Source organism: Pelophylax lessonae (assembly GCF_965119305.1).
Source record: "Pelophylax lessonae genome assembly, chromosome: 1".
In the NCBI taxonomy this organism is placed as follows: Eukaryota; Metazoa; Chordata; class Amphibia; order Anura; family Ranidae; genus Pelophylax; species Pelophylax lessonae.
Window position 1 is genome coordinate 270,822,046 of NC_138768.1, and position 23,906 is coordinate 270,845,951.

General features: G+C 43.6%; 1 protein-coding gene across 1 annotated transcript in view; it reads left to right on the forward strand.

Moving 5' to 3' along the window:
* The window catches only part of CABIN1 (calcineurin binding protein 1), a gene marked incomplete at its 5' end in the record, with an annotated part of 455,669 nt that overhangs the window by 90,601 nt on the left and 341,162 nt on the right, over positions 1 to 23,906 (forward strand). Inside the window, 5 exons of the mRNA XM_082243930.1 lie at positions 3,221 to 3,299; positions 3,390 to 3,577; positions 3,736 to 3,888; positions 7,022 to 7,216; positions 17,048 to 17,284. Coding sequence (XP_082100056.1) covers positions 3,221 to 3,299; positions 3,390 to 3,577; positions 3,736 to 3,888; positions 7,022 to 7,216; positions 17,048 to 17,284 — 852 coding nt within the window. The remainder of the gene's footprint in view (positions 1 to 3,220; positions 3,300 to 3,389; positions 3,578 to 3,735; positions 3,889 to 7,021; positions 7,217 to 17,047; positions 17,285 to 23,906) is intronic.

Here is a 23,906-nt window from a genome sequence, read left to right on the forward strand (position 1 = left end):
TCTTTTTTTTTTCTTTGTTCTAACCCCTCTTCAAAATTAAAAAATACTTTTTGCCTTTACTTCTACTTGACCACTTTCAGCTCAAGGACGTCATATAATGTCCTGGACTTGAGTGGGGATACCTGAATGATGCCTGCAGCTGCAGGCATCATTCAGATATCATCTCTTGCAGCCAGCGATTCCCTTCACCATAAGAACAATCATAGTGGCAGTTCAGCCGCTTGATCGTTCTTACAGGTGGCGGGAGGGGACCAAGGTGGCCGATATTACCGATATTTCGGAAAGTGCTTGTACCGGAGTGATGCCTGCAGCTAGAGGCATCCCCCCGGTAACGGCGTCCATAGCCGATGGTCGGCTGTCTTGTAATGACAACCGATGCGGCTGAGAAGCTGCTCGGCTGTCATTACAAGGAGCGGGAGGGGACGTCTTCCCTCCCGCTGCCTTCCGCGGCTCGACGGAAGACCCGGCAACCAGCCTGCACAGCCGCTGAAGACCCGATCAAAGCCGCATTCGGCTCTGATCGGGTCTCCATGTAGAAACATGGAAGTGATATCATGACATCACTTCTGGGTACTCGGCGCCAGATTAAAATAATGACAGCATTCAAAACAGCCAAACTTGGCATTTTGAATGCTTTTAAGTGCAGAGGAGGGGTTTGGGGTGTTTTAGACCCCCAGATCCCTTCACAACAGTACCTGTCAAGTGATTTAAAAAAAAAAAAAGTTTTTTAAATGTACGAAAATATCGTCCGATACCGATATGCAATGGCCAAAATATCGGTATCGGCAACAAAAAGCGATATCGGTCGATCACTAATTCAGACCACACGTGAGGTATCGTTGTGAACTATGGAGCAAGAGCAACAATTCTAGCCCAAGACCTCCTCTGTAACTCTAAAGTTATAACCTGTAAAAAGTTTTAAAGCGTTGCCTACGGGGATTTTTAAGTACCAAAGTTTGGTACCATTCCACGAGTGTGCACAATTTTAAAGCGTGACATGTTAGGTATGTACTTACTCAGTATAACATCATCTTTCACATTCAACAAAAAAATTGGGCTAACTTTAGTGTTTTTTTTTTTTTATTCATGAAACGGGTTTTTAAAAAAAAAAACGCATTACTCCCATTTCAAAGCTTGGAGGAGGAGTTTTCATTATCTCCTGATTGTCCTATGAGGCTGCAGGACCCCTGACCCTCTGTCTGGACAGTGCTGATTTGTCACATGCACACCTCCCAAAAAGAAAAGAAAAACTCTCTAGCACTACACACCAAACTGAGCATGTGCAGCTTGCCCCCGAGGCTCTGTTCTATCAGGAGATGCATTAGGGATAGTGGAAGAAGGAGAAGACCAGAGAAGACAGAATCAAACAGCCTTTTTACACAATGCAGATGTTTAACCCCTTAAAGCGGAGTTCCACCCTGGAATTTTTTTTTTTTTTTAAAATACCCCCGGGACAGTCAGGGCTAGTGCATTCCACAATGGCTAGCCTCTGATCTGTCCCGGGTTGCACTTACCTGTTAGGACAAATACTTACCTTGAAAAAGTCTTGTCCAGCGCTGCCATCTCAGGTGTGGGCAGCTTGAAGCCAGCGCGATCCTCTTCGGCGTCCTCTTCCTCCTTGTTCGGTCCCACGATGTCCTGCGCCGGCCCCGACGTCACTTCCGGGCGTGCGCGTCATCCCTCCACAGCTTCTGGGCATGCCCAGAAGCTGTTTAGAAGGGAATGACGCGTGCGCACCGGAACTGACGTCGGGGCTGGTGCAGGCGCAATGATTCCTGGGAGCGATGACGTTCAGCTCCCAGGAATCATTGCAAAGCCAGGAAGTGACGACGGGCCGCGGCCGAGGAAGGAGGAAGAAGGAAGTAAGGTAAGTATATTTTCTTCTCTACGAGGTAAGTAAAAAAAAAAAAATGCGATTTATCCATTTGTTTTTCAGGTGACCCGGAGCGAGAAGATGGAGGTAAGTATAAAATTAGGGTGGAACTCCACTTTAAGTTCCACAGTGAGTATAACCAGCATGCTTTACATATACACACTGATTTTACTGTTGTGGGTTTAGTAACACTTTAAATGTTAACTTAAAGAGGAAGTAAAGCTTTCTCTGTAACTTGTACCTATAGGTAAGCCTATGATAAGGCTTACCTATAGGTAGTGTAAATATCCCCTAACATGCACCGTTTAGGAGATATAATTATTTGCATGCAGCCAGTGACATCACTGGCGCATGCGCTCTGAAGGAACGGCCGCCCGTGCCACTCCTTCAGAGCCCTGTGCCGTAAACAGCGGCTCCTGCCGCATGCGTGGGAGTGATGTCATCGCGGCTCCGGCCAATCAGAGAGCGCGAACCCGGAAGTAAGATGGCCTAACATGTCGGCGAGTGAGCAGTGCTGTGGGGGCTTCGTTCTAAGGTAAGTATTTCATATTGAGATAGTATGCGATGCATACAAGCTCATTATGCCTTTGTCTTTCAGGTTTTTTTTTTTCTGAGGTTTACAACCTCTTTAAGGAAAACTTTCAATCAACTTTTTTATGTTTAGTTTATACATTTCTTGTAGACATTTAAAAAGATAATCATGCGAAAACATAGGTGTAAAATGGTAGGTTTATTGTGCAGGACCAATATGTTTCAGTTAGATATGGGGACCAAGAGTTCCTTGTGAGCAGTGCTCTTATGAGACCTGAACTGAGGATTGGCCATTGCATTAAAAGAAAATGTCATGTTTCTGAAGGGAGGACAAGCATTTAAATATTTCCTATACGTTGCTGCAATTGGCTACTTTTTAACTGGCATAAAGGCCCCATTCACACCTGAGCATTTTGTAGCTTCAAGTTCATTGCTCCAAAATGCTCAATAAGTTAAATCCAATGCTTTTCAATGGTGCCTGTTCACCGTTGAACATTGGTAGTACCTGAACGCTTGAAGCTCCAAATGATCTACTTTTGAATCAGAATGGGACATTTTTGTCCTTTAGTGGGGGCATGCAAAAAAGTGCAAAAACACGTTGCAAACATTTTTGAGGCGCTCCCATATTAACAATATTAACACTCTATGGTGTCACACAGGCACAGTCCTGCCCCTTAGAAGTTCTTGTACTGCACTAAACTAAAAAAAAAAAAAAAAAAAAAAAAAAAACTTGAAAAAATGCCTCAAATTCACCTACATACCTCCTCGAATGGGGGCTAAAGGTCACTTATCCCTCTTCTTCACTATTTATAACAGGACATGATGGTTATGAGTTTGACTTGCATGGAGCTTCAACTGGACCAGTGGCTTCTATCTAAAGTGAAGAATGGCACAGGTATTTTTGTACATAGATTCCACCGTCATATTTTCATGTTATGGCACATTTGAATATGTTTACTTAATAGTAGCTTACGTGTCTTTGTAGCATCTCCTTGGAAGTGTCCTGCTGGAGTTGCTGGAGACTGCTTTGGAGCGGAGTTCTCCGGACCTCACTTTATTGAGGATCAGATGATGATGGGTTTTGCAGCTTCCCAGCGTGACCTGTTTCCAGATGGCTGGCTCAATTATGTAGTGAGAGTGTACTGGCTGAAGGCAAGATTCTTGGCTCTCCAGGTCAGTTGATTGATAGACATGTGCTGGTATTGTTTTACTGATTATTTAATTATAATTATTCTTATCCATTTTATTTGTGATATTCTTCTTGATGGATTTTGTTCAAATAATAATATTTTTATGTAATGAATTGCCTTATGGTTGCTATTTCTAACTAGGGGGACATGGAACAGGCTTTAGAAAACTTTGACATCTGCACTGACCTCTTTCAAACTCCAGAAGCTAGAGAATACAGACAGAAAGAAAAGGAAGAATCTGTGGTAATAAGACTACCAAATCTACAGCTAGACTCTACAATTTCTGTGGACGAGGTTAGTACTTGTGGCAATGGGACCAAGAAACAGGCTTGACTCCGGGTGGCAGTGACACAAACACTTCCAGATTGCACTAAGCTTCCCCTGTTACCATAGCAACATGTTTCGAGACAGCTGCCTCTTCAAGTCAAATGAAGTACCTGTTTTTTTTTTTTTTAATTAAAGGAGTTGTAAAGTTAGGAAGGTTTTTTTATCTTAATGCATTCTATGCATTAAGATAAAAAGCCTTCTGTGTGTAGCAGCCCCCCAGCACCCCTAATATTTACCTGAGCCCCCTCTCTGTCCAGTGATGTCCACGAGTCTCTAGGTCATCCTGGGACTCTCCCTCCTGATTGGCTAAGATATAGCCGCGGCGCAATTGGCTCCCGGTGGCTGTCAATCAAAGTCAGTGAGCCATTTCAGAGAGAGAGGGGGCGGAACAGCAGCTCCATGAATGGTGACACAGAGCTGCAGCTCGGCTCGGGTGCCCCCATAGCAAGCTGTTTGCTGTGGGGGCACTTGATAGGAGGGATGGACCAGGAGCAGGAACAAGGGCCATGAGAAGAGGAGGATCCGGGCTGCTCTAAACAAAACCAACTGCACAGAGGAGGTAAGTATAACATGTTTATTTTTTTATTTTATTTTTTAAAACAAAACTTTACAATCACATTAACAATTTTGTTAATTTTTCAATTTTTGATAAAAGAAATAAAAACAAAAGTAACAGACAGTAGGCAGTACACAGGGCTATCATCATACAATTAAACAGAAAACAGAAAATGAAGGGTATTCAGGTAATACAATCATCATAGTAATAGCAAACTCACAGGGGGTCACAAGAGTATGTTTGAGAATTATTTAATTAAACTACATAAACACCTTCAAGAGGAAGCGCTACAAAATTATCTACAACAAAAAGGAGACACATACTGTGAGACATAATTTTTTTCGCTTTTAATATTAATAGCAGCTGTTTTTAGAAGGCCCTGTTAAGTTGTACTTGTTTATTTGCAGCCATTTGTCTTTGTAAAGCTCAGAGAGGAAAAGGATTTTTCACTGGTCAGGGGGCGGAGAGCTGCAGTTACACCCTGTACAAGAGTTATTAGAATTGATTGGAGGGAAGGGACACACCCCCTTCCCACAGCACACAAGAACAGAGCTGAGGCTGTCAATCTGCTGGAGCTCCCTCCCCTGTGACGTTTTTAGCTCTTGGTGTTAGGAAAAGGTGTTAGAAGTGACTTGTGAAGTTAACAGAGGAATTGGACAGCAGAGAGAAATGGCACGTAGTGCTCTGGAGAGAGGCAAGTAAACACTATAGAAATATGTGCTTTGTTCAGATCTCATGTCTGAGTTTTACAACCACTTTAAGTAAGCATAAGAAGCAGGAGTTGGGGGAGGGGCAGAGGTAGGCGGAATGGGAGGAGAGAGTGTTCCGTTCACACCCCATAACATTAACCCTGTGGTTGCTAAGCCTACAAGCATGTGTTCGAAATTACGATACAACCATATCCTTGTATAACTTTACCAATTGCCGACAGCCCCACGTATATATATACTGCGGGGAATGGTCCCCGGCACGAAATCATGTACCTGTGCGTGATTTTGCTCTTCCGGGTCTGTGGCACACACGCACGCGTGCCGCCAGTGACCAGCTCCCGCTGTGATTGGACCCGCCGATCGTTCTCAAGAGAGGCAGAACGGTTGTGTGACAATGGAAGACAGAGATCCTGTGTTTCTGCTAAGCAGGAACACAGATCTCTGTCTTCCCACAGTTAAAGCAGCACCCACACAGTTAGAAATCACTACCTAGGGACACATTTAACCCTTTGATCGCCCCTGATGTTAACCCCTTCCCTGCCAGTGTCATACAGTGACAGTGCATATTTGTTAGCACCGATCACTGTATTCATGTCACTGGTCCCCAAAAAAGTGTCAGTGTCTGATTTCTCTGCCGCAATGTCGCTGATCGCCGCCATTACTAAAAAAAAAAAAAAAAAAAAAAAAAAATATATATATATATATATATATAGAAACAATTCTATAAATATATCCCATCGTTTATAGACGCTATAACTTTTGCCAAACTAAACAATATATGCTTATTGGGATTTTTTTTTTTTTTTTACCAAAAATATATAGCAGAATACATATTAGCCTAAATTGGTGAAGAAATTTGATTTTTTTTAAAAAATTTATTGGGTGTCTTTTATAGCAGTAAGTAAGAAATATTGTTTTTTTTTTTTCTCAAAATTGTCGGCCTTTTTTTGTTTATAGCACAAAAAATAAGAACAGCAGAGGTGATCAAATACCACCAAAAGAAAGCTCTATTTGTGGAATAAAAAGAGCATTGATTTTTTTTGTGTACAGCATTGGACGGTCGCGCAATTATATGTTAAAGTAACGCAGTATTGCAAAAAATGGCCTGGTCATGGAAGGCGGGTAAATCTTGAATTGGTTAAATAAGCAACAGACTGTTCTACAAATAATAATAGTCAAATATCCTAGTCTTGAACCTGAAAGAAAATTTAAAAAAAAATGTATAAAAAATCTATGTAGAAAAAATAAATACAAATATGAATGAAATAAAAATTTTAAAATATAAACAAAAATTACATTCAATGTTGCGAAACATGTTCGGAACAAAAAAAATCCAAAAATGTAATATTTAAAAAAGCAGTATTAAACCTTTATTAACATTTTATATTAAGAAACCTTTACTATGAAAACCCTCTTCAAACACCTTATTATACCACTCTGTAGCTTACACCAAAATCGTAACAAATATAATCTGATGGAGTCGGAATTGCCATCTACAGAATGGTATGTCCAGATCCTCAACTTAGAAAACCTCTCAATTTCTGACAAGTCTAGAGAGATCATGCAAAGATTCTAAGGCTAGGTTCACATCTATACACGTGCGTGTTGTAGGCCCGTTTTCTGGCGAGCTTTGTGGTTTTTCATCCGTTTTTTGGATATGTTAATGTTATAAGCATAATAAAACACCTTTGCCGACTACTAAATACATCTGTGTGTGTATTAAGCAGTTGCTCTATGAATTTTGTTGTGCTGGTTAAGCTTTTCATTTAATTTGAAAATTATAAATGTGATGCTACAGTTGTCTAGTTTTTCACAGATGTGTTTCTTTCTCTAGATTGAGAATAGTCTAAAGTCTCTGGAGAGATGCCAGTCACTGGAGGAGATCCAACGATTACATGAAATAGGGGACTACTCTTCAGTGGTTCGACTAGTGTGCCCTACATTGTGTATGAGTGGGTACAGCCGGTCTAAACACCTTGACTTTATGACTTCGCCTCCTGAACGGCCTGCCCAGCTGCTACTTATGCAGGTGACTAATTATAGCTTTTCTTCTTTGTAAGGAGCAGAGACCATAAACACTTTATTGACATTGTTTGTGTGTGTGTGACATATCCTATATCGGGGATTTACAACCTTTTGCCCTTCCTGGGCAACATTGGATAATGCACACAGTGCTGGATGGTGGTCTCAGTGTAAGGGATGTTGGTCAGGTCAGAGGAGGCCTGAAATGCTGCTGCAGTGAGTGCTGGTCTGCTGGATGGTGGTCTAAACACTGCTGGATCTTGATGGGGGTTCGGGTCTCAGGTTTAAGGGTGGTGGTCTCTAACTAGTAACTAGAAGTTGAACAGGATGGGCCGGGCGGGCCTCAGCAGCCTATGCACGCCACACGCACGTGGCGGCGGCACACATGGCGGTTGTCTGAGCTCTGAGGGGACCCGTGAGTCGGGACTCAGGGGAGGCAGTAATAGCTGGCTGTTGCAACTCACAGTGGGTGCTCTCTCTGCTCTGGAGGATGTGGTGGTGGTGGTGGGTGCCGCGCCTCCACTGCCTGGTCGTCTGCCGTGTGATGATGATGAGTCGGGCCTGGCTCTGGCTGTAGTGCTGCAGTGCTCTGTCTGGTGATGAGGTCTCAGGTCAGGTGACTGGTCTCAAGTCGACTCTCTTATAGACGTCGGACGTCACGGGGCACGCCACGCCAGACAGGCGGAACTCAGTGAAAACCGGAAGTTGGGTAAACTTCCCTGCCTCACATTCTCTTTTAGTTTTCGTTCCTTGACGAAAACGGATTTTAGTTTCGTCATCGTTGTCGTCATTTGACGAAAATGTGCTATACTTTGCGTCTTGTTTTCGTCAGTTGAAAAATGCCGGTGACGAAAGCGGTGACGAAAACGTTTTCGTTGACGAAATTAACACTGCTACAGAGAGGTACTCGGGTACTATGATGGGCTGCAGAGTGGTATTCGGATACTCTGATGGGCTGGAGACAGGTACTCAGGTACTTTGATGGGCAGAAGACAGGTACCCAGGTACTCTATTGGGCTGCAGATAGGTATTCAGATACCCTGATGGGCTGGAGACAGGTACTAAGGTATTCTGATGGGCTGCAGATAGGTACTCTAAAGGGCTGGAGACAGTTACTCGGTTACTCTGATGGGCTGCAGAGAGGTACTTGGGTACTCTGATGGGCTGCAGAGAGGTACTCGGGTACTCTGGGCTGGAGACAGGTACTTGGGTCTCGGATGGGATACAGAGAGATACTCGGGTACTCTGATGGGCTGGTGACAGGTACTCGGCTACTCTGATCACGGGTACTCTGGTGACAGGTACTCGGGTACTCTGATGACAGGTACTCGGGTACTCTGATGACAGGTACTCGGGTACTCTGATGACAGGTACTCGGGTACTCTGATGACAGGTACTTGGGTACTCCAATGACAGGTACTCAGGTACTCCAATGACAGGTACTCAAATTACCCGAGTACCTGTCATCAGAGTACCCGAGTACCTGTCACCAGCCCATCAGAGTACCTGATGGGCTGGTGACAGGTACTTGGGTACTTTGATGGGCTAGTGACAGGTACTTGGGTATTTTGATGGGCTAGTGACAGGTCCTCTTTATTGGGGGGGGGGGCAATCAGTGTGTTTTGGGGTGTACTGTAATCGGTAACTAGCTGTTACCGCAATCTCCTCCTCACATAGGATCAGTGTGTGAGGAGGAGAACACGGTGACAGCTAGTTACCGTGTTCTCGGTTGACATTCTGTGACATTTCATTTCATCGGCTCTTTACCCTGATCAGGAATGGACTGTGTCAGAGTGACACTCTCCATCCCCGATCGCCGCATCCCCTATCGCCGCGCTGCGCGCCCCGGGGGGGCTGGAGAGCAGCTGATCTGGGCGGACGTCATATGACGCCTGCCCGGATCGAGGGACACTTCCTGCCGGCGTCATATTACTATGACCAGGTTAGGAAGTGGTTAAGATACTTCGTACACGTAGATATTTATTTCTTCAGCAACTTTAGTCAAGGCTTCAAAAATGCTGCTTGAGCTAGTCAGCACATAGCAGCTATTTAGATCGGTGTATCCTCAGCAACAGCTTTGGCGGCTGTACATGGGTCCTACTGGACTGGAAGATTGCTGGGCTAGCCTGGAGTATGTCCTTTGGGCACTGGGGTCTGTATTGTGGCGCTTCCTAGACCTTTGTGTACTGTTGTTAGTTAGCAGAGCACTCTCCAGATTTAGAACCATGGTCTCTGGTGTGACCCGGTCTTTTAGGATTCCCCTAGTGAGTAAAGCTAGTCAGTCTGAAGCAGAGGGAGCTACCTCACTGCTGTGCAGTTGCGCATTTTCATTTTTATTTATTTTTTGCCTGCCAGCCGCTGGTTTTACCGTGGTAACCAGTAGGACTGAGCGATTTGAGAGTTGATGTCTTTAGATTGGCGGAGTGTTGCTCTGTGCTTTTTCTTGCACCATCCCACTGTTTTTTCTGCTACTGAAACATCTTGTGGTTCATCTAATCTCTTGTCCTGTTCCACTGCCCACCTAGAGTGGCTTGGTCACATTCGACCACCTGCGACCCTAATTAGTGGTGGAACTTTTTCCCTTTGCAAGGAAATTTATTGCTAAGTGGTCTCTGCATACTGTAGAAGCTACAGGGATCCCCCACTTACAAGCATACTACCAAATGGGTTGATAGTGTTTTCAACTTTTTAGGATTTCATTACTGATGGATAAAGTGTTAGTTCACCTTCACCAAAAAGCACACTATGCTGTCCCATTTGGATACTGCAGCATAGTGTGTTAAACTTACCTTTCTAAAGCCGGCCACACATAGATCCAATTTGGGACGGTTCAGCGGGGTCCACCTGAATTTCAATCCATGTATGGGCACTTTGGTTGTACAGAAGTTGATCTACTGATCCAATTCTGTGCAACCACACTGTTGGGTTTTCCACGCTTGATCTGTGCTGCAGTGCTGATCAGTGTATTCTGACGGTGGTGAGCGGCCTGCTGAGCTGCTATTCATGTGTGTGTGAATGGGGGAATTGAGCAATCTTTTTTTTGTTCAACCTGCTGGTTGAACGAAAAAGAAATGACTTATCTATGGACTGCTTTGATGATGGCTGATGTGACGATAAGGCCCTTGTTTCCTCAACATTGGGACAAGCTGCCTTGCAATGGGATGTAGATATTTGCTTTTAAAGGGAAGTGGTCTGGCAGGGTTCATGAGGGGAAAGGGGCCACATGCTTGCTGACCCAACCGTTTCCTTTCAGTTTCTCTTTCCTGGCCACCTACCTTGGCTGAGTGCCTGGATAAGGGTAAATATAGGGGGAACCCTATACCAGTTCACATTTAAACAGTTCACAATTTTAAAAATAAAACTGGGGGGGTTGCTCTTATGATTCAATCTAGACCCTTATCCAGGAATCCTTGGTGGCCAGGAAAGGGTGGGCAGTGGTTGTGTGCCCCCTTCCCTTCTGAACTATACCATTGCTACTTTGCTACATTGCAAAGTTGGGCAGCAAAAGCCTCACCTCCCCCTCTTTCAAGACACCTTGTCCCCATTTACAGGGACAAGGGCCTTATCCCCAAGAGGATGTGGGCGTTTGAGGGTGGGGAGAACTTATCAGAAACTAAAAGGCCCCCAGACATGCAATTTCCCAGGGATATTAGTACAGAATACATTAGTACCCCTTGTTACTCATTCCCCCAAAAATTAATAAAGTAAATAGACACCCACACCATGAAACCTGAACCTGTAGCTCATCCCTAATCACTAGGTAATACTTAAATTAAAGATGCATTGTAACACTTTTTATTAACGAATGTGCATTACAGTTTTAAATTCGACAAAATGCTCAACATGAGCACCATAGCAATAAAAAACAGTTAAACTGACATGTATCAAGTTATTTTAAAATATATGTGCACATTATGCAGCTTGCTTGGATCACAACATAAAAGATACAGTTGTATTCAAAATTATTCAACCCCCACTGAAATTGATTGTTTTGGCCAGTTTGACATTGATTTTGATCATTCAGTCATCCTGCTTACAATCAAATCAAAGAGGCACGTGCAGGTCAGACAAATATAACATAACATTTATAATGAAATAACCACAAATGTCTTTTCTGTGCTCACATCATTATCAGTTTTATTCAACCCCCAAGTGACATTCAATCTTAGTACTTAGTACAACATCCTTTTACAGTTATAACAGCTTTTAAATGTGAAGCATAGCTTGACACAAGTGTCTTGCAGCGATCTACGGGTATCTTCGCCCATTCGTCATGGGCAAAAGCCTCCAGTTCAGTCACATTCTTAGGCTTGTGCACTGCAACTGCTTTCTTTAAGTCCCACCAGAGGTTCTCAATCGGATTTAAGTCTGGTGACTGTGATGGCCACTCCAAAATGTTCCAGCCTTTAATCTGCAACCATGCTCTAGTGGACTTGGAGGTATGCTTGGGATCATTGTCCTGTTGAAAGGTCCAACGTCTCCCAAGCCTCAGGTTTGTGATGGACTGCATCACATTGTCATCCAATATCTCCTGGTACTGAAGAGAATTCATGGTACCTTGCACACGCTGAAGCTTCCCTGTACCTGCAGAAGCAAAACAGCCCCAAAGCATGATTGACCCCCCGCCATGCTTCACAGTAGGCAAGGTGTTCTTTTCTTCATAGGCCTTGTTCTTCCTCCTCCAAACATAGCGTTGATCCATGGGCCCAAACAGTTCTAATTTTGTTTCATCAGTCCACAGAACACTATCCCAAAACTTCTGTGGTTTGTCCACATGACTTTTGGCATACTGCAGTTGACTCTTCTTATTCTTTGGAGACAGCAAGGGGGTGCGCCTGGGAGTTCTGGCATGGAGGCCTTCATTACGCAGTGTGCGCCGTATTGTCTGAGCAGAAACTTCAGTACCCACATCTGAAAAATCTTTTCTCAGTTCCTCAGCAGTCACACGAGGACTTTTCTCCACTCTACGCTTCAGGTAGCGCACAGCAGTCGAAGTCAGCATCTTCATTCTGCCACGACCAGGTAGCGTTTAAACAGTGCCCTTTGCCTTGAATTTGCGAATGAAGCTTCCTATGGTGTCTCTTGGTATGTTTAACATCTTTGCAATCTTCTTATAGCCATTGCCCTTCCTGTGAAGAGTAATCACCTCTTCTCTTGTCTTCCTGGACCATTCTCTTGACTTCACCATGTTTGTAACCACACCAGTAAATGTCTAGAAGGAGCTGAGTATCACAGTCATTTTAAAGCTGCCTAATTGGTGCTTATTAGGCTTTATTGCTGCTCCCTGACATCCACAGGTGTTTTCAATACCTGATTGAAAACACTTCAGTGAACCTCTGTTCTTCAGAGTGGTAGTCTTTAAGGGGTTGAATAATTTTGTCAATGAAGAATTCACAAAAGAAACATTTACTACTGTATTACAAAACCAATTGATGTCATTTTAGTTGCATATGGTTCTTTAAGAAGTCCTTGTAGGATTTCATTCTGAATACAATTACAAATATACACTAAATTCCCTAAAACCCTTTACAGCATTGGGGGGTTGAATAATTTTGAATACAACTGTATAAAGCAGAGCAGAGCCCAGACTGCCGATTAGTGTACTGGAACTCCGAGCGATCAGAATTTGTCTGGCTCAATGGACAATTGTCTTCAGGGGTGTCCGGGACAAATTAATTTTGAATTCCGTAATTGACATAGGCCGTGGTCTATTTCAATCACCAAGGGGACACAAGAAGTGTCTTGGCTGCTCGGTAAGTAGCCAGCATTCTAAGGTGGGCTTACTGATTTGTTCCAGCCCTCTCAAACTTCTGCCACGACTCCAGTGCAGGATTCAAGCAGAAGGGATTCTGGTCATTCTAGTGGCTCCAGACTGGGTTCGCCAGTCTTGGTATGCCGATCTGGTATGGCTGGTCGCCGATGCTCCTTAGGGACTTCCTCTCAGGGAGGATCTGCGGTCCCAAGGACCAAACTTCCATCCTTTAACAGCTTGAATCTTGAACGCCAGGTATTTAAGGGTGGAGGTTTGTTTGAATCAGGGATTCCTACACTGTTAAAAGCCTGCTTCTAGGAAGATCTACCATCGTACGTTGAAGACGTACATTCCATGGTGCGAGTCTCTTGGGATTCATCCTCGCTCTGTCTCGGTGGATCGGATCTAACCTTCCTTCAATGGGGGGTTAAACAAAAATTGGCCTTGAGTATCATCAAGGGCCAGGTATCGGGTTTTGGCGGTTTTTTTCCAATGACCTTTGACCGCACACTCCCTGGTGCCTACCTTTTTCTCTGATTGTCCGACATTTGGTTCCTTCAGTGCGGGCTCCGTTGCCGCCCTGGAATCTTAATGTTTTTCTTTTCAGCTCTACTGAAGCTTCTCTTTAACCACTTTAATACAGGGCACTTCCCTCCCTTCCTGCCCAGGCCAATTTTCCCCTTTTAGCGCTGTTGCATTTTGAATGACAATTGCGCGGTCATGCAACACTGTACTTACACCAAATTTATGTCATTTTCCCCCCACAAATAGAGCTTTCTTTTGGTGGTATTTGATCACCTGTGCGATTTTTACTTTTTGCTGAACAAATAAAAAAAGACCGAAAAGTTTGAAAAAAAAAAAAAGTTTTTTTGTTTGTTATACAATTTTGTAAATAAATAAGTTTTTTCCTGCACTGATGAGACTGCACTGACAGGCACTGATGGGGTGGCACTGATGGGGTGGCACTGATGGGGTGGCACTGATGGGGTGGCACTGATAGGCGGCACTGATATGTGGCACTGATAGGTAGCACAGATATGCAGCATTGGTGGGCACTGATAGGCGGCACTGCTGGGCACTGATAGGCGGCATTTATGGACACTGATAGGTGGCACTGACGGGCACTGATAGGTGGCACTGACGGGCACTAATGGGCACTGATAGACGGCACTGGTGGGCACTAATCAGCACTGATGGGCGGCACTGATGGGCACTGACGGGCGGCACTGATGGGCACTGATAGGCGGCACTGGTGGGCAATAATGGGCACTGGTGGGCGACACTAAAGGATGGCAATGATGGGCACTTGTGGGCAGCACTGATAGGGAGGACACTGGTGGGCATCACTGATGGGGAGGGCAATGGGGGGCTCCCTGAGCCCTGATTGCCATCCCTGGTGGCCATAGTGGGCATCCCTGGGGTCATAGTGGGCATCCCTGGGGTCATAGTGGGCATCCCTGGTGGATCTAGTGGCATCCCCCCCCGAGGGTCTGCACTGGTAATCAATGATCTGATTACCAGTGCCGACCCCCCCCCCCCTTGTCAGGGGAGCCGCCGATCGGCGCTCCTTTACTCGTGTCTGTCAGGCACGAACTAAGGAAAGCCGATCAACTGCTGTTCCTGTTTACGATGTGACCAGCCGTGATTGGACACGGCTGATCACATGGTAAAGAGCTACGTCAGTAGTCTCTTTACCGAGATCGGAGGTGCAGGGTGTCAGACTGACACCTCGCATCACCGATCGCCGCTCTGCACGCCCCCGGGGGGCGCCCAGAGCTGTGTTATCCTGCCGCCGTCATATGACGTCCGGTCAGGATAACACAACCACATTCCCGCCGTCATTTTGTAATAGGGCGGGCGGGAAGTGGTTAAAATATTCAGGAGGTTTCCCTGCTTACGTTGCCCCAGAAGGTGGCCTTCTTTGGGGGTTATCACCTCTGCATGCAGGGTGTCAGAAGTGATGGCAATTATCCTGTCGTTCACATTATGGTGCTTCACAAGGATAAGGTGGTGCTTTGCCTCTGTCAGTCATTCCTTCCTAAGGTGGTCTGACTGTTATTTAAAGGAAGACATTGTGTTGCCTTCCCTGTGTCCCCAGCCCTAAACATCTGAAGGAAATTGCCTTGCATGTCTTGGATGTGGTCCGGGCAATTATTGAGTCTTTTAGGAAGTCAGACTCTATTTGCGCTCATGGATGGACCTCACAAAGGGTTGTCCGCTTCCAGATGGATCAGACAGATGGTGATTCAGGCCTATTGCATCAAGGGTCAGGTTCCTCCTTTCCCTGTTTAGGCGCACTCTACTAGGGTGCTTAGTGTCTCCTGGGCTTTCCGTCTTCAAGGGTCAGTGACGCAGGTTTTACAAGGCGGCCACCTGGTCGTCGGTGCACACTTTTACAACATTTTTTGTAAAGTGGTTATGTTGGCATCTGCTTTTTTTTTTTTCTGATGTTTTCCCACCCCTCTTGTTTACCACTGCTTTGGGACGTCCTAATGGTTAAGAAGAATCACGAGCTGTGTGTGTCAATGAACGAAAGAGAAAATGGGATTTTTGACTTACCGTAAAATCCATTTCTCTGATGTTCATTGACCGAAACAGCACTCACCCCTCTGTAGAGTTGGCTTTCTTCTGACACTGCTTGTAACAAAACTGAGTGCCTATAGCTGAGAGTGGGTGTATAACCCCTGGGACTGCCCATAGGCGTAGCCAAGCTTTTTCCTACCTAGTGTCCTACTCCTTTAGGGGGCAATATAACCCAATGGTTAAGAAGAATCAGGAGCTGTGTCCGTCAATGAACATTAGAGAAATGGATTTTATGGTAAGTCAAAAATCAAATTTTATCATATGGCAGTGTTTGGTTTACCTTCTTTATCCATGTACGAACAGATGAGGACTGGATTGAATCCACTTGAGTGCATTGGCTTTCCTAGCCAGAAACAGCGTTTCTTTCAGTAGAACTCTACAATACCTCTGCCACTGTTCCACATCCAGAATACCCAAGAGGCATATTCTAGGAGTACGTGGAACAGGTAACGATAATACTGAGGACAAAAGATCTGTCACCTGTTTCCAGTAACGTGCTATGAGAGGGCATACTCAAATTACATGTGCAAAATCAGCCTTTGTGTGATTACATCTCGTACAGTTAGATGTAGGCATGCGATGCATAACATGAAATCTCACCGGAGTAAGGTAAGACTGGTGTATCATGTATAGTTGTGTCAGCTTGTTATTAGTGGCTGGAGAAACCTGTACATGAGAGCTACAAACCTTTTCCCAATCCTCCTCTGCTAAATCTGGTATGATTTGCTTCCATTTAGATTGCACCATCAGTGGATTTAGATATGAGTCCTCCATGGCCTTGTGACTTTAATATGCCTATGAGTGGGTATATTGTCTTTGGTGCTTCCAAAGATATTAACATGTTATTCAATTTAAGGACGTGTACTAAATGTGACTCCACCACCGTAGGTGAAACAGGTGACAGCCAATCAGTTAAATGGCATAATTGTCCTGCTAAAAAATATTGGTACATAGCAAAAAGTGCCATATCAGCTTCCACTATAGGCCTTTGCAAGATGGAAAATTTAAGCTTTCTTCTGTTCTGGGCCGATATAAAAGAGCTAAACAGGGTGTCCAGGCTTTTTAAAATACAACTTGGCCACTGGTGCTGGCATAAGGGAAGACACATGCAGACATTTTGGGAAAGATGCATTTTAACTTCTTAAAAATGATTATTGAAATGAGATTTAATAATTGTGTTTACGTTTACTTCAAAGTGATTCTAAATGTTCAATTTGATTCTAAAGCTGATCACCGAAGGTTTTGTACCTTAATGCAGAGAAAAAAACCTATAATAATCATAATATTAAAATTCATATAATTCATAATTATTGAAGACTTGTTGGATTTATCATCAGGGCAGATCCTAAATTTGATGGTTTCCTTGTTACCTTATATAGTAATCACTTGCCTTTTAATTGACTGAATAACCCTTCCTATCCACCTGTATAGAAATAGTTACGGTAGAGGAAATTAATCAAATACCTGTTTTGACTCAACAACCTTTTTGTTTCTTCCTTTTAGGATTCCTTACTGAAACTCTCAGATTTCAAACAATGCTTTGAGTGTTCAGAGGTTGCACTGAATGAAGCCATCCAACACATGATGAGCCCGACATCTGGCTCACCTAAGGAGGAATGGGTTGCCACAGCAACACAGTTACTCTCGGGGATCGATCTGGCTTTATCATCTGACAGCTGTAGTTTGCAGGAACGCACACTGACTCCGCGTCTTGTGCGTCTCAGCAACAACCTCATACAGGTAACAAAGCAGAGATGCACATAGCATGCTTCTGCATTGAAAAAATAAAGCATATCTAACATATCCATTGTCAATATAAAGAAGGGAAACATCTTTTAATCAGTGGCAGTAGGGAAAGTGTAGTGGTTTTGTACATATCTATCTTCATTTAGTTTTGTCTGTACTTACAAAAAAAAATTTAAAATGGTAAAATTATCAAACATCAAAAATGAGTTGTATCTAGCCTTTGATTCATTAGGTAGGTGGAGCTCTTTGGATTTTTTTGACATTTTGCTTTTAGCATGCGTAGTAAACAGCATGCTCACAGAGATAAATCATCATGAAATTTACACAAACAAGTGCATGAGTCAGAGGATCGACTTCCCCCTTACCAGGTAGCTCTGTTTTAAAGAGATCCAGCCTGAAAGAAACTCCTTTTTGGTGTGCTAATACATAGTTCTCATTTTTCATGTTAAAAATCTATTTGCTAAACAAGGACTGTATGTATATGTATATGTGTGTGTATATATATATATATATATATATATATATATATATTAAGCAACAAAAGCTGATAGAATGCTGCCCTGTCACTATAGTAAGATATATTTAAAAAACCTCCCCTTAAAGCGGAGTTCCACCCTGGTTATACATTTTTTAATAAAAATACCCCCGGGACAGTCAGGGCTAGCACATTCCACAATGGATAGCCTCTGTACTGTCCCGGGTTGCACTTACCTTTTGGGAGAAATAATTACCTTGAAAATGTCTTGTCCAGCGCTGCCATCTCAGGTGTGGGCAGCTTGAAGCCAGCCCGATCCTCTTCCGCGTCCTCTTCCGTCCTCTTCCTTCTTCTTCGGTCCAACGATGCACTGCACCGGCCCCGACGTCACTTCCGGCGCGCGCGCGCGCGTCATCCCTCCAAAGCTTCTGGGCATGCCCAGAAGCTGTTTAGAAGGGAATGACGCGCGCGCCCCGGCGATGACGTTCAGCTCCCAGGAATCATTGCAAAAGCCAGGAAGTGACGAATCGCCGTGGCCGCCGAGGGGAGGAAGAAGGAAGTAAGGTAAGTATATTTTCTCTACAAGGTAAGTAAAAAAAAAAAAAAAAAAAATTGCTATTATCCATTTGTTTTTCAGGTGACCCGGAGCGAGAAGATGGAGGTAAGTGTAAATTTAGGGTGGAACTCCGCTTTAAGTTTATACTTACCTTTCTGATGGCAATGTGGTAAATCTTCGCTCTTTTGAAGAATCTTCTCTCTAGGTTTGTCAAATAGTGCGTCCCGGCTGGCCATTGTGGTCCCTCCAATCACTATATCACTACTGTGTTCTATATTTACAATACAATTAATTGGAAGAACCACAGCAGCCAGCTGAGAGTATGTTAACTGACACACCTGGAAAAGGCAGTTAGCTGTGGAACACAGAGTTGTTTAGGCGAGCAAAGACTGCCCGTCTGAAAGATGAGTATACTATTTTCGGGTTAGGTTCGTAACTTCAGGTGATTGGACACTGACAAAACTTGTAAAGGAAACGTCCCCTGGGCGCCCTGAATTTACCCAAACCCCACTCTGTAAGTCCATGGCTTTTTGCTAACTTCATAAGATAATAGTCCTCAACTTCCATACAGAGAAATCTCCCTTAACCACTTCAATACCAGACATTTTCACCCCCTTCCTGCTCAGGCCAATTTTCAACTTTCAGTGCTCTCACACTTTAAATGACATTTACTCATGCAACACTTGACCCAAATTAAATTTGTATCATTTTTTTAGAGAGATAGAGCTTTTTTTTTTGGGTGGTATTTAATCGCTGCTTGGTTTTTCATTTTTTTGTTATTTAAATGAAAAAAATACAGAAAAAAAGTTTCTGTTCTAAAATTTTGCAAATAAATATTCTTTCCTCATGAATTTACGACAAAGTGTATTCTGCTACGTAAAAATAGCCCAAATCAGGATATATTATTTTAACAAGTTATAGAGTCTGTGAAAGTTAGAGTTATAGAGTCTACAAACTATGGTATATATATTTTAAAACTGGTTATTCCTGATGTACTGATGGCCTATCTAATTTCTTGAGGCCCTAAAATGCCAAGACAGTACAAATTTTCCAGAAATGACCCTTTTTTAGAAAGTAGTCATTCCAAGGTATTTAGTAAGAGGCACGGCGAGTTTTTTGAATTTGTAATTATATGACTAGTTTGACAGTGATCAGGAGCACTGACTGGTGACAGTATTAAAAAAAATATATATAATATTTTTTTTAATATATATTTTTTTCACTTTTTTAACATTTTTTTTAGAATTTTTTTCTTTTTTTTACATGAAAAAAGGTGAAAAGTGCTGTGCTATAAATCATGATCTAAAGTGCTGTATACCAGTTGGGAATATTGAAATTATATAATTAAGGGAAATACTGTAGTGAATCACACAAATACATCCAAGTAAAAAGTCCACACATGTATGGTGTCAATAATGAAAAATCTATCAGTGACATTAAGCAAAACAGTTCAGGTGAAAGGTGAAAGCCACAAGTGTATTAAATTCAATGTTGATAGAAGAAAGCCTTGCAAATCAAACCCAGAAATCACCTTGGTGTAGATAGCCACCACCATATGCAGAAGGTTACCGCGACTGGACTCCAATGCCATTGGCACTAAGTCAGATAGGCATCAGGAGAATGAGCTCTCCCAAACTTAATGCTGTATGACCGGGCAATCACTCCATTTCCACATAAATCAGGGAAAATTTCACTTTCAATCCAGTAGGTCAATATTTGGTGGTCCACGAAGTCCGGTAAGCGCATTTAACCCTCTTCATATGCTGGCGGCTATCTACAACAGGGTGATTTCTGGGTTTGATTTGGAAGGCTTTCTTCTATCAACATTTGAAGCTAATACACTTGTGCAGGGCTTTTTTTCAGCTGGAAATTGGTGGAACTAAGTTCCACCACTTCTGGCTCATGCCCTCTGCTCCCTGCTCATCACTATCACTTGTAAACATAGAAGTCCAGCTTCTGTGTTTACAAGTGACAACTTGTCTCTCAACGGCTCCCACAGATCTGATTTGCTGAGTGGCTCCTACTGAGTGCATGATGGGGACAAGGGAGATGCAGGTGCCCAGGGTGCAGTGCAGATGCAGACACCCCCACTGGATGATCTCCCAGGAAGTGAGAGAAGCAGAGCCAACTAGAGTGTGTGGGGAGGTACTAGAGCTGACTGGGTGCTTCAGCCTAATACAGCAACAAAAGTAAGACACGTAGAAGATGGTGGAGCTTTTAAGGAGGTAAGGAGAAGATGGGGCAGTGGGGGGTGGGGATTGCATGCAGAGGTCAGAACTGAGGTGTGAAAATGAGATGTGGATGGGGGTACAGAGGTAAGCAGCTGTGGAAGAAGGCTAAACTCTACGTGTAGTGCACCCCTGAATTTTGCACTATATATGTAGTGCACCCCCAAAATCTGCACTCTGTGTGTAAACCCCCCCCCCCCCACTCCGAACTGTGCACTCTGTATATAATGCACTCCTAGTATTTATTGCCCCTTTAAGACCCTCCCACTGTTAGTGAAATTTGACCGCACCCACTATTTGATGCGGTTTGGAGGGTTTGTGTGTGTGGGGGCGGAAGGGTTTTTGGGGGCCACGGTTAAGTTCCTGTACCTATTTTCTGAGAAAAAAAAAACCCTGTACTTTTGGCTTCCACCTACATGGACTGTTTTGCTGAATATCACTGATAAATTTTTTATTTTTAACACCATTCATTTGTGTACTTTTTACTTGGATTTATTTGTGTGATTCACTACAGTATTTCACTTAATTGTTATGTTATTTCATTATTCTCAACTGGTATAAGTCCTTTTATATCATGATTTAGCGTAGCACTTTTTCATCTTTTTGTTATATTATACAACAGTTGTAGTGCTTGCAGCTGCCTAATTCAGGTGTTGATAGTGCAGTATATTAATAGGTAATATTGTTTTTTTTTTTTTTACATACTGTGACCAGAGCAGTACAGTGTTACCATAGTAAGGCTGTACTGCTCTGGGGAGGTCACCCAGGGTTTTTTTTTTTTTTCAAACTATGATTGCTTATTGCAGTGATGATCACTGTTGTATGCAATCATTTTTATGAATGGCATACATTCATGTGCAATTTTGTACTATTTTGCTAGCTGTGATTGGCTACAGCTATCACATGGTACAGGTCTGCTGTGATTGGCCCCTGTAACGTGATCACTGTGACAAATAACAGAGCTCACAATAGTACACAATGAATAGCTATGAATAAAAGCCATTGTGTACTATTGACATGTGATTGGTTACAACGATCACATGGTAGCAGGGCTGGCCAGTACATTGATCTGTCATCCAATGTGTCCAGCAAACACAGCGCATGACAGATCGCACTGCTGTGCTTCCCCTAGTGTGTGCATGAGGTGCAAACCAGGACATCGTAAGATGTCCACCCAGGATTATAGTGCTCCCATCCGGCCATCATTTTACATCATTTCGTCAATCAGCTCTTCGCTGTCTTCTAATACAACAATAGAAGCAATGCATCTGGATTACTGCAACCTCGGTAAAACCTTTGGAACCGTACCTGAACCCCATGCTATGAGGATGGCCTGTAATGTTGCATCGAGGTGCTGGATACTGTGTGGGCACTCACCTTGGCACTTTGTGCAAGCTGTAAATGCTTTACAAGGCCCTTTCTGCGTCAAAGCTTTGCTGTTTTCTTTTGACATGCTGCAAACTTTTATCTGCATAGCAAGTGCTGCTTTCATGTTTTAGAATCGGACTCAACTAATGATTTAATTCAGCCATGACATTATCATTTACAGTAGCTATCCTGGGTTACAAGTGTAGTGGCTATACAAATGCTACTGAAATTGATAATCTGTCAGGGTGCATTGACTTGCCCTCTGATGGTATTCAGCTAAATATTACCACATATGGTGCTATCGGGAGGTCATAATGGAGCATGCACCCATCAATATAATAAAGGGTGCACCTCTGCCTGTATACTGCAGGTATCTTTAGGACTCAGAGTGTGCTTATACAGTTCACCAGTTAAAACCACTTTCATCCTCTAGCATTTGTTATCGTCAAACGATTTTCAGTCATAGAAACATTTTACAGTAATTTAAATATAGTACAGCAGGGAAATAAAAACTCCAGGCAAAAAAATTGTTAAAAGTCTGCTGGGTTACAGATAAGTTAAAGCGGAACTTCACCTACTACAGGAAGTTCCGCTGATTGTTGTCCTCTTCTGTGTGTATTATATATATTTTTTGTCTTTGCCTTTGTTGTCATTGGTAGAAGTTGTGGGGTTTAATTGTAAAACTGTAAAACCACTATAAAAAATATCTGAAAAAAAAAATGCATACATGTGAACTGTTTTTTACCTGCCAAAAGATTTGCTATAGTTGGCCTGTGATCTCTCTGAAATCTGTTCTCTATGAAAACTATTTCCTCCTTTAGCTTGGCAGCTTCCTCCTCCAGTCCATTAGTTTGGACCTCCAATCCATTTGTTAAATAATTAGGCAGAAAGCTGTAAACCTGACGATTAAATTGAAGACTTTTATGACTTTGCAATGTGGTAAAACATTTTTCTCTATCGCTCATTGACAGACGTAGTCCTCGGTGATACAGCACCTTCGGGTTATGTTGCCTCCACAGGAGTAGGACTAGACAGGAAATAAAATGCTCTGGCCACACCCTAGGGGCAGTCCCAGAGGGTATATCCTCTCTCTCTCTGCCTCAGCAAATCAGTTTTTTTCTGTCTAGTCAGGAGTAAGGACCTAGATACCTTGCTGGGATCTTCGGTCCTGGCAGGATTTTTTTCTTAGAAAATTATTTTTTAAGACAGCTTTTTTTCTCCAGTGTTCCTGTGAGATCTTCAAGCAAGAAAGCTGAACTGGGCGACGGGCTGGATGTTGAGATCCAGTGGTCACCCCAGTTCAGCCTACGAGCACGTGCAGGCCATAGCTCCGCGCTGGGTCGGCCGCGACATAGTCCCACTGGACGGGGACTGACCCTGCGAGTTAAACGTCTCGCTGAAACGCCAAAGACCATGAGTCACGGCGCCCGTATTGGTCGACAGCCCTCCTACCTCGGTGGAGAGGGGTACTGTCAGGAGTTGGCGCCCGCCTGGTTCCGGTATGGTGAGTAGTATGTTCCCCCTTTCCCCCTGACGGGTCTTGTGGTGAACGCGGGCCCCTCTCTGTAATGGTAAGGATGGGTTCCCCTCTATCCTACAACATGTCACAGATCCCCCTAATTGAGTGTGATTTTTGTGTACAAGAAGCCAGGAGGCTTGGTTTGGGAGCTGACAATCTAATTGTAAAGATGTGTAAATGATTGTAGTCAGTGGCAGTACTAGAACTTTACTGTGATAGTATAAGGTATCCTACCTGTCAGTAGCCACAGGGCGATGTCTATACATGTATACTGCATTCCAGATCATTCCTCCAGCTAAGCAGCGGTCCGCATACGGCCCGCTAGGGTCCGGTACCTCCGACCACGCTGACCACCATGAGGGTGAAGGGTTGTGAGGCCGAGATCCTTCTGCAGACATGCCGCTATTCTGTGCAGGCCGCCGCCATTGTCTGGTAGATCGCACGAGGCCGCCATTTTGGTGTAGCCTCGT